General features: G+C 36.2%; 1 protein-coding gene across 2 annotated transcripts; it reads right to left on the bottom strand.

Annotated features, from left to right (window-relative positions):
* Positions 1–496: 496 nt before the first annotated feature.
* LOC109167650 (cation/H(+) antiporter 1-like) lies at positions 497–4,835 on the bottom strand. Of its 2 annotated transcripts, none has more exons than XM_019316718.1 (4): positions 4,212–4,835; positions 2,802–3,800; positions 1,478–2,394; positions 497–1,180 (listed from the first exon to the last, which is right to left on the bottom strand). In XM_019316718.1, the coding sequence occupies exons 1-4, from the start codon at positions 4,362–4,364 to the stop codon at positions 898–900; spliced, it is 2,352 nt and encodes a 783-aa protein (XP_019172263.1). In that variant the 5' UTR covers positions 4,365–4,835; the 3' UTR covers positions 497–897. The 2 variants fall into 2 exon arrangements, with proteins under 2 accessions (XP_019172263.1, XP_019172264.1); XM_019316719.1 differs by having other exon boundaries at positions 4,208–4,288.
* Positions 4,836–11,838: the final 7,003 nt, after the last annotated feature.

Raw genomic sequence — 11,838 nt, 5'->3', positions numbered from 1 at the left:
TGGAGAAGGCAACTGGTCGTCTTCCCCTTCTCCAAATGCGACCGGCGACTGTCAAATGGTCGCCAATGTTTGTCGCAAAACTCGTTAGAACCCTAGTAACTTGCAATTACAAGTCACCAACCAGTTTCTGGACTTCAATGCTTCAAAATAACATGGTTATGGATTTAATTGCAACTTTTGAAAATTTAACGTCTTAATTGAATTTTTTGAATAGAGTTTAAAAGCTTATTTGACCATTTTCTCTTTTAGTTGAGATGTCAAAGTTACATAAGTTAAAAGAATAATAAAATTGACAAGTACATAATTCTGCAAATGAATTGATTCAATTTCTACCAAAATCTATTCTCTTTATACAGAGGCCCTTCAATATAATCCTCCCTAATAAAATAGAGTTGAAGGGCAAAAACTTTTATCCTCATGTATAATACATACAATACATAAGTTAAAAGAATAATAAAATTGACAAGTACATAATTGTGCAAATGAATTGATTGAATTTCTACCAAAATCTATTCTCTTTATACAGAGGCCCTTCAATATAATCCTCCCTAATAAAATAGAGTTGAAGGGCAAAAACTTTTATCCTCATGTATAATACATACAATACACACCTTAAAATTAACATTAACATGAGATCATTACACAACGTTAGCACCATCTAAACCTTAACGTAGTTTTTACACGCACGCTAATATTGTACAACATACAATTTCCATCTCCCTCCCTGTCTGTCCCTCACACTTCGATTCCAATATGAACTGTGCATTAACTTGGTTTCCCGGGTCATCAACGCTGCGTTGTCTTTGTTTGCAGATCAGTTCAGTGAGAGCAATGATGGATGCCAAAGGCATAAAAGTTGAACTGCCACAACCCCCCGGGGCTTGCCTCGTTCACTCACTAGTCATCGTCTTCGGGTTTTGCAGGCCTATGCTGCTGCATGACCAGAACTGAGCCACAGAAATCGAATTCTGCAGACGCCAAAAAGTCCCCGACTTTTCCAAGCTCCGGGCATTCTTCCCAGTCACTGATTCCGGTTATTAGGGGTGATGAATACCCTCGCCCTTCCTTTCCTACTACGATCAAGGAATACATATCGGCCATGTCCCTCAAGGCGGATGCTGTTTCCGACCCATTCTCTACATGCTTCTCTACATATCCTACTTGACCTGATGTCACGTACCTAACATTTACCAAATATATTGTTAAGATGCCTGTCACACCCAACCGATAATACTAATACACTACTGGAAATTATGGAATTTCCGACCACCTGAAAGTTATCTTAAATCAAGTCGAAAGCAAAAAGTGGTCAGAAATAGCAACAAAGGTTTTTCCGAATACGAGAAGTGGTCGGAATTTAAGATCACTTTCAGGTGGTCGGAAATTCCATAATTTCCAGTAGTCATACTAATACTAATAATGGGTTAGTCTAATTTCACAGTAGTATTCAAGTCAAGGGTGATTGATTAGTGATTACCTATGATAGAACTCTGATAACACTTCATTATCTGCCTCGGTTTCTGTCTCACGATCAGATATCGCCATTAAAACGTTTTCCTCCTTGTGAGCAATATCAACACCGACGTTTTGTTCCTTGGCAGAAGCTGAAAGGAACCTAATAACTGTAAGGTTTATGTGGTTATGCATGCCTAGTCTTTTGCTGAAGCCCAGTGCCTCGCGATCATCTGGCCCGCCAAAAAACAGTGTTGCAATGTGCTGCAACGAGTCAGTGTTGGTGATGTTTAATGAGCCAGCTGTGAGTCCCCGATCCACGAGAATGGCAACTGCACAGGGGGAAAAGCGAAGTACTTTTTGGTTCGTGGTCCTTATACCATCTTTGCTAGTTTCAAGTTTCCCGTCGATCCTCTGGTGCTTGTGGAAAGGAAGCAGAATAATAGACGCTCTTATATCCTCGGCATGGTCACACACGTCTTTATACATGCTCGAAAGGGGCGATACAGCTTTCATCTGATGAACCATCACCCCGGTTTCAGCAGTGAATATATCCACCGCGTCGTTGATCTCCACCACTTCGTTGCCACCATAATCATCGTCATCGCTCACTTCATCTTCCTCTTTCTGGTTATACATCAGAGTGGTATTGCTTTTTCCCGGGAGCTCAACCAGATGCATTAAGTAGGGTGTCAAGGGAACATTCTCGGGCCCTCTCGATGCTGCAATAAGCCCTACCATGGTTGCCACGGGTCGAGGACCATGTACACAAGCGAGCAATCGCAGTTCACACTCCGGGGCTTGAGTTTCAAAGTATATTTGTCGGTAGCCAATAATGTCATGCTCTCTTCTCACCATGAAAGCTATAATGGGTCCCCATACCAACGAATTTATCACTACCGCTGATACCATCAGGCCGTAGAATGTATCACTCAATATAATCTGCATATTTTAGTACATTTTTACTCACATCCAGATTGCAAAGTAAATACATAATAACTTTAGAAACTAAGTTAGTTAGCATACGTGCATCAACAATAAATAAGATTAGAGGGAAATAAATGTTAGAAATGCAAGTGAAGACACGAAGAACATCTTTTGGGCATGAGTACTTCATAACTAATTAAAGAAGTAATAAAAAGATAATACCCCGTACTAAAAAGGATGCCCTATCATATCACTCTATCAGCTATATGCGAATGCACCATTTCTCCTGCTAAACTCATTGCAGATATGGGTTAACTAAATTGAAGCATGTGCTCCACCTCAACTAAAAGAAGCTGACAGTTGGATTGCACATTTATGTTTATATATATATATATATTATATGTTCAACAAACTATACTTACTTTATTTGTTGAGCCAATTGTTAATGCTAGCAAATCAACATGGCCTTTTAGGTTCATTAGGAAAGCCATGAGCACTCCTTCATAGTACGGAATCTTTAGGTGATAGCAAGCAGCGAGAGTGCCCACGATTTTACCTCCGAAACTCAACAGCATAATGAAAAAGACGATACAAAAGTTGCGAACGCTGTCAATGTAAGCTACATTCGCCTTAAATCCTAAGTAGCCAAAGTAAATTGGGAGGATGAAGTTGTGAACCGGGTAAGTAAGTTTGATCAACAATGTCCGAGCTGCTTTGCCTCCTCGTGGAAACATGGATCCGATGAGGAAGGAGAATATCAAGCTGCTGAAACCCATCAGCTCTAGAGACATTGCAACAATGTAGAGAATTGCCAGAAGACCAAACATTTCAGCGTTCTTAAGGTACTTTTGATTCCTGTTCCGCCTGTTCATCCAATTCGCCACGTACATGTTCACCACCACAACTAGGGCCACGGTGAAGAGATAAAGCAAACCAAGGAAAAACCAAGTCGTGTATGTATAGTGCTGCCTTGTTTTTGAAATCGCAAACAACAATACCACCCCATATGCATCGTTAATCAAAGCCGAAGATATGGCCATCCGCCCAATATCAGATGTTGCAAACTTCAAGTCTGCAGCCAAACGAATCACAACCGGAGAGGCGGTGCTGGCTAAGATTATAGTGATCATTAAGCCCATCATGAATGCAGAACCATGGGACGATGTCTCTTGATACACAAATGAAGTAATAGCAGCCGCAAAGAAAGTGCACATTAAGCTCGAACCACACGCTATGATCCCCACTTGACGCAGTTTGCGAATAAAGTAAGGAAAGTCCATCTCAAGACCAATCAGAAACATGATGATAATCCTAAACAGGACCGCCATGAATTCATAGTAATCCGCAACAAAATTCCGAAGGAAGTATGATTTTACTTCAGGGATGAGCGACAATCCCGAGGGACCTAACATGAATCCCGCCTATGTCACAAAGAAAACACAACATTAGCCGTGGCAAACCACAATTCTATGTACTCTAAAACGTAATGTCTCCCTTCAATGTGAGAAGGAAATCCGCTTAACTGACCAGCTCGAACCAAGAAAGCCAATAGACTGCTTTGACAGAGAGTCGAACTTGGAACCTTATGGTTACCAAGCCAACAACCGTCCAACGAAAGTGGCTGGGATTGGCCTGGATTTTATCCTTAAATATATAGAACATGGCGAAAATGACAGTGACCAAGATGCCTAATTTATCTCGAACAAATAGAGGATCAAATCAAACATTCATAGTTGAAGAAACATGGCGATTAACCTAACCTAACCTAACCTAACCTAAACAAGAACATCTGAAATTGGGCGAACGATTTGGTTTTCAGATGACGTACTTACGAGAATTTGAACAATGGGTGCAGCCTGGCCAAAGGGTTTGAGCAGAATCTGGAGAAAGTGAGAGAGCACGAGAATGCAGGAATACTGCATCCCCATTGCGAGCACCGGGTTGAACAATTCCTGGCCGCATTCTGGATCCTCTGCATCAGCCATTTTATCTGCAATTTTTTCTTTCTATTCCCTAAAATGAAGAAACAAAAATATTCTCAACAAAGTACAAGGAATCGTGGGTAAGTGAGTCAAGGAAGAACGAAGAGTCTGAGAGGAGGAGGAAGAAGTAAAGAAAGCAGAAAATGCTAGCTGCTTTTCCTCTCCTCTTCTTCCTTGAGCCTTTGGTGTGAAATTCCCTCCCTCTGTCTTGCTGTGTTGCAGTCATTGGATTATGGGCGACGCGAAAGAGAAGCAGAAGAGGTTGTGAATCCAGGTTTTGCTGTTTTGCCTGCTGTTGTGATGGGTGGAAGACCGCGCTTTCTGCGGATTATCTTCATTTTCGCTAAATGGTCTGTTCATGTCCAAATTTCTTCCATGCACCAATTACTCAACGCACACAAAAATCATGGTCTCATGTTAATGTCAAAATTTCTGTTCTTGCTTCAAATCTATGCCCACCGTTCAAATCCTTAACTTTTCAACTTTCAACCATAATATATTCCATCCTCCCATTCTCATTTAGGAATTATTTATACTTCTGATCACCCATGATTATTAAGGTATTTTTTACATTTAATTTAGTCCCCCATGTATATTTTTTTTGTCATATTTAAACATTTCGATCCATTTAAAAATTCAGAAAATAAAATATGCGTGTACGTGAATGTTCAAAGAAAATAAAGTCAAAAAAAATATGCATTTCGGATCAATGAAAAAATTATTCAATTTGAGGAAAAATGTCTTTATAAATTTAGCCAGAAGATATTTTTTAAATTTTTTTATTTTTCTGTCATCCTCTTCAAGTTACTTTCCGAATTATTATTAGAGTTAATTAACAAAATGGTCCCTTGACTATAGCGAAATTATCAATTTGGTCCTTGACTATTTTTTAACCAATTAAGTCCCTCAACTTTAAAAATTTTAACTAATTTGGTCCTCTGTTAGTTTGACCGTTAGTCAACTGTTAACTTGGGACCAAATTGGTAATTTAGCTATAGTCAATGGACCATTTTGGTAATTAACTTTAGGGGTGGGCAATTCGGTTTAGTTTTCTCGAATCGAACTGTACCGAGCTAGTTTGGTTCGGTAATATACCGAACAAGCGAATGGTATTGGATTCTTGCATACCGAACAGTTCGATAAAAAACTGATCCGAACCGATCCGAATTGTTCGGTAAAAAATTGAACTGAACCGAATACTGTTTAATTTTTTAAAAAAAATATAATAATAATAATAATAATAATAATAATAATAATAAATAAATAAATAAATAAATAAAAAGTAAATCCAAGTCCCTTACTGCTTGTTCTGCCGTTCAGCTCATATTATCACGGGTATCTCTCGTAAATGTTTTATTTGATTTCTTTATGGTTTGTTATCAAAAGTTCTATATTATGTGTTAATGGTGTTTACATAGTCCATATCCAAAGTCTAATATATAACAAAATAGCAATCCAAAGTTCAAACGGTATTCGGTTCGATTCGGTTCGGTTTTTATCGAACAATTCAGTTCGGTTCGAGTTTTTACCGAACCGTTCGGTATACAAGAATCTATTACCGTTCGGTTGTTCGGTATATTATGGAATCTAACTAGTTTGGTACGGTTCGAGAAAACTGAACCGAATTGCCAACCCTTAAAGGTAATTACCAAAATGGTCCCTTGACTATAGCAAATTATCAATTTGGTCCCAAGTTAACGGTTGACTAACGGTCAAACAAACGGAGGACCAAATTGGTTAAGATTTTTAAAGTTAAGGGACTTAATTGGTCAAAAAAAATAGTCAAGGACCAAATTGGTAATTTCGCTATAGTCAATGGACCATTCGGAAATTAACTCTTACTATTATTACCATCACTACCACTCCACCACCATACCATCACCACAACAACCTCCACTATCACCACCACTTCACCAACGCCACCACCACTACTTCACCGCCGCCACTATCTCACCACTACGCCCAACACAACCACAACCACAACCATCACCACCACTAACACACCACCACAACAACAACCCCCACATCTACCACCACCACTACCACTACCCCATCGCCACCACCAATACTTATTATTATTATTATTAGAGAAAATTTCAATTTTGGTACACTGACTATTGGAGTTGTATTAATTACAACACTTGACTATCAAAAATGTTAATTTAGTACCTTGACTATGTAATTTCTATCAATTTTGGTCACGCCGGCCAAATTACCGGCAGATTGTGACCGGAAAATCTTAAGTCAACATTTGAATTGAATTGGAAGGGATAAAATCGTCTTTTCTTGTTTAGTTTTTCCTTCTAATTTGGGAAGTGTTTTCAGTCTATAGCGTAAATTTTCGGCGTCCTTCTCCGGCCTCCGTCACCGGATTCCTTCTCCAACGTCACAGCCTCCGCCTCCGGCCAAGTCCCCAACTCCCATTTCCGGCCACCGTCCCCAGCTTCCTCTCGTCCGAATAACAACTTCAATAACACAGACCACGAACTTTCCAAAAGCTTCACTAGGATCTTGTCCAACTCCAAATTTCTGTATATAATCATCTAAATCTCTTTTTTTTTTTTTTGCAGTGATTAAACCCTATTTGAGTTTCTAAGGAGTCGGGTTCCAATGCTTTATTATTATTATTATTATTTTTTTTTTTTTTTTTTGCAGTGAAATCTGAAATCCATCCCCTCTTAGTATCTCACCCTTCTCTGTAGTCGAATTAGGCCATTAAGAGCTGCAGGAAAAGCGATGAAGCTCCGGTACGCAATGGTATGCTCATCCAATCAGAACCGGAGCATGGAGGCCCATTCGTTGCTTAAGAGAGAGGGTTTCGATGTTTGCTCTTATGGGACTAGACAACACGTGAAGCTCCATGGACCTTCCCTCAGAAAGGAGGGGTGTTATTTTGGTCAACACTTCACTTTCCCAAATTATAAGGAATAAGAAAAGACAGTTTTACCCCTTTCAATTCAGTTCAAATGTTGGTTGAAGATTTTACGGTCACAATTTGCCGGTAATTTGGTCTGAGTGACTAAAATTGATAGAAATTGTATAGTCAAGGTACTAAATTAACATTTTTAATAGTCAAGTGTTGCAATTAACACAACTCCAATAGTCAGTGGACCAAAATTGAAATTTTCTCTTATTATTATATAACAAATAATAACCAAACAAGAAAAATGCTGATAATGCAAATAGTTCAGGTAGGCTTATTTAGTAGGGATGAGTTGTGCACAAGAAGTAACGATACAAGATATTTTACATGAACACCTGAAAGGACTAGAGGTTTACTAATCGGGCAATCGGGAGGTCTACTGGTCAATAACTAAACCTACATTATTCGGGTTGGGAAATACACTAGGTTGACTGAGAAGTGCACATATAGGCCCTCATGGGGGGGGGGGTGTGGGGGTGTGGGGGGAGTGCACTTGTGAGCTCTCTTGAGACTGAGAAGTGCACTTGTGAGTTCCGAACAAGTAGTGTTACCCTATAATCCTATCAAATGTAATTTCTTAACCTTCCGTCAAACAAAAAAAAAAAAGTTCTATGACTTTCATTCAAAGATTATAAAATTAAAATATTTTTCAAAAAATTAGTCATTTTTTGAAAATCATTTTTAAAAAATATATGTTTCCAAACAGGCCCTTAATGCATGACTTTAATTTTTTTTTTTTTTTTTTTGGTTACGCCACGAAATATCCGAAATAAGTCCTAACTATATGAAACACATTGAAGCACGTACCATACTCAGTAAATGACTTTTATTTTTGTTGTGAGTGGTTGTCACATTTAGTCATTTCAATCAATTTTTTTTTTTTTTTGAAAAATAAAGACTACAATTCATCATATTTTCAACTAAAAATCATATCGACTTAAACATCTTTAAATTTTTGCATATAAATACATGATTTGAACTATAAATATGATGCATTTTACTTGTTTTTCTTAATAATAAATTTTATTAAAAGGACCAAATTAAATGTGACAAAAATCATATTCGACGACTAATATAATTGTGTATGTGTCATTATAGTTGTTGACAAAAAGTGAAAAAATATTTCTTTAGTGTTTTCTTATAATATTATGAATAATTAAATTGTAAATAACATAGAGTTAGTCATGGTTAATTGAACCATACATATCAAATGAGACGATGAATACGTGAATTTATGTAATTTAATTAATGTACATAAATTAATGTCATTATGAAATTAACTTGTTCTTAAAAAAAAATCATGTTTAATTTTGAAATGACGATAGAAACTCGTAACTACTATCTGAAGGTGTGTACTTGATAAACTCGCAACCCCATGTGGCAAAAGATAATAATGACTTAAACTAATAAGGCCAATAGGCCACTCATACTGGGAGTCAAAACTTGTAACCTTGTGGTTATTAAGTCAATAGTATGTTTCAAATTTAATTTTAATTTGTAGAAATGTGTTTGTATAACTACCCTAATAATGTTTAGGATAGTTACTTTTAAATTAATCAAAATTCAGTGTAACTTTAACTGCTAAATATTACTACGTAAAAAAAAAAAACATTTTATACAAAACTTTACTATGGATAGTTAGAAGATTTAATAATTACATTTGTTTAATATTCATTAATTTCAATAAATATTACATTTACTTCTAATCTTGATAATGTAAATTAGATTGTGAATAAGGATTTGTTACCAAAATAACTTTTTTTTTTTAGTCAATAACACTTCCACTGAGGCTCAAACTCACAACTTCTCGTATGTGAATCCAATTCAAGTACCATTTGAGTACAAGGTACTTGACAAGTTGTCAAAATAACTTAGTTTTAAACTTATTTAATTTCTTCCATGTCAACACTTTGTCTCACATACTTTACCATTAACTGAACTATGATCATTTAGATAATAATTTTAAGGGTCTGTTTGGAAACTCGGAAAATGGCTTCTGAAAAATGAGTCATTTTCTAAAAGTCATTTTCTGTGTTTGGCTGCACAAAGGAAAACTGTCTTTTGATGTTTGGTTTATTTTTCAGAAAATGATGGAAAACTGTCTTTTTGGTGTTTGGTTCATTTTCCAGAAAATGAACAGAATGACATATTTAAACATTTTTAATTATTATATACCGAATAATATATTTTTATTTTTGTTTGTAGAATATAACAATTTGTATTATAAATTATATGCAAAACATACATTAAAAAAAAAAAAATTGCAACTGGTTTTCGCTGGTTTTCCGCATCGGAAACCAGATCCAGAAAACCATTCACTGGTTTCCAATTGGAAACCAGTGCAGTCATTGGTTCCCAATCGGAAACCAGTAACTGCACCGGTTTCCGATCGGAAACCAGACTCACTGGTTTCCCAACCATAATATTTAGAAAAAAAAATCAAAAAAAAATGATATGTAGCTTTCCTAGTGTTGGTGAAGCTTTTGTGGTTGTGGATTGTTGGAAGAGATGTGTTGGTAGTTCTCTGTTGAATGTTGAAGGAGGAGGTGAAGTGGGAGAAGAAGCAGTGAAGGGAGAAGAAGGCTTAGCGTGTCTGCATGTGTTGATTGAAAGATGGAAAATGACTTCCACAAAAAATAAAAAGGGAAGTCATTTTTCGGATTTTAGCCCTCATTTTCCATTGACTAGTTAGCATTTTCCTTTGACTATTTCATTTTCAGCCTTCCCAAACACCAAAAACCCAGAAAATGATTTCCCGAAGTCATTTTCCGAGTTTCCAAACAGACCCTAAATTTTGTTTCTTCTTCAATAGAGGTTTTGAGGCTTTTACTTTCATCATCATGGTTTTTATTTTCATGATCATTTTATTGTGATCTTTAACTAATATTTTTAAGATGTTTACATGATTATTGTTAAGATATTTACATAGAAATGAGAGATCATATTCATAGTTAGGATAATAAGGGTTTTGATAAGTTCAAACTCTTTTGGTATTATCTAATTAAACAATAGATAAAATCGATATTATCCAAAATATATTCAAATATTTTAATATTATATTTATCAAATTTTCAATGTAAAATCTATAAGTTGATTGGCTCAAAAGGAACTTTTTGTTTATTTATTATTTTGTCCATAGTCTATTAGTTCAAATAAAAAAAAAAAGTTGTAAGTTAAACTTTTAATATTGTGATTACAAAATCAATACCATGACTAACTTAACTGGTGGTGCCTTTTGTTTTGTCTTGTTTATATGCGTATGTGGGGAGAAATATTCCTCTAACTACAGAGATATCCTAAATAAACATGTTGATGTATGTTAAATTGGACCTCTATTGAACCCCATTCCTAGAAACCAAAACCATTATTATATACATATAAATTTGCTTTTAATTTTATATATTTAAACGACTTAATCCCTCTAAGTATAAAATTAAAATCTATGATCAATCCAATTATATATATATCCAATCCAACAGGTTACCAGTAAAATTACACCGTTGATTGTATTTTTTCATTGAAATAAGGATCAAATAAGCCATCGAACTACACACAAAAATGTAATTAGGCCACTGAACTCAAAAAATATACAATTAGGTCCCTGGACAACGCAAAATGATGCAATTGAACCTAAAATTGACATGTATACTTGAAGAGTTGAAGTGGAAGTTATTTTATTAAAATAATATATTTTTTTATTTTATTAAATAATTTTATATACCAATTTTATTTTATTTTTTTTAAAAAAACCTTCGTCTCCAGGCTACCACTTCGTCTCCGGCAGCCTGGAGACGAAGGACCTCTTCTTCTCCATGTTGGAGAAGAAGGGACGAAGAATGGAGGCGAAGGATGAGATCCTTCTTCTCCGGCATGGAGGCGAAGGATGAGATCCTTCGTCTCGATGCCGGAGACGAACACGTCCCTTCGTCTCCATGCCTTCGTGTCCAGCATGGAGACGAAGGATCTCATCCTTCGCCTCCATGCCGGAGAAGAAAGGACATCTTCGTCCCTTCATCTCCGGCAGGGAGAAGAACCAGAGAAGAAGAGGTCCTTCGTCTCAAGGGTGCCGGAGACGAAGGTTTTTTTTATTATTATTTTATTTTATTTTATTTTATTTTATTTTTTGGTATTTAAAATTATTTAATAAAATAAAAAAAATATTATTTTAATAAAATAATCTCCACTTCAGGTAAACAGGTCAATTTTTGGTTCAATTGCATCATTTTGCGTTGTTCAGGGACCTAATTGCATGTCTTTTGAGTTTAATGGCCTAATTGCATTTCCACGTGTAGTTCGATGACCTATTTGACCCTTATTCATTTTTTCTTTGACCGAAAAAATTTTACCGGAAAAAATCACCATCGACCAAATGGTAGACTTCTTCGGAGAAGGCACTAGAACTGGTTGCCTTCTCCGAGAGAAGGTAACCAGAACAGGTCGCCTTCTCTGAAGAAGGTGACCATAAGTGGCCATTCTGAGAAGACGATTAGAAGTGGTTGTGGCTAGAGATTCACTGAGTTTTTTATTGGCATGAGAATGATTGCCTATAACAAG

Source organism: Ipomoea nil, unplaced genomic scaffold (genome assembly GCF_001879475.1).
Source record: "Ipomoea nil cultivar Tokyo-kokei standard unplaced genomic scaffold, Asagao_1.1 scaffold3169, whole genome shotgun sequence".
NCBI lineage: Eukaryota > Viridiplantae > Streptophyta > Magnoliopsida > Solanales > Convolvulaceae > Ipomoea > Ipomoea nil.
This window is presented reverse-complemented; position numbering and strand designations above follow the sequence as displayed.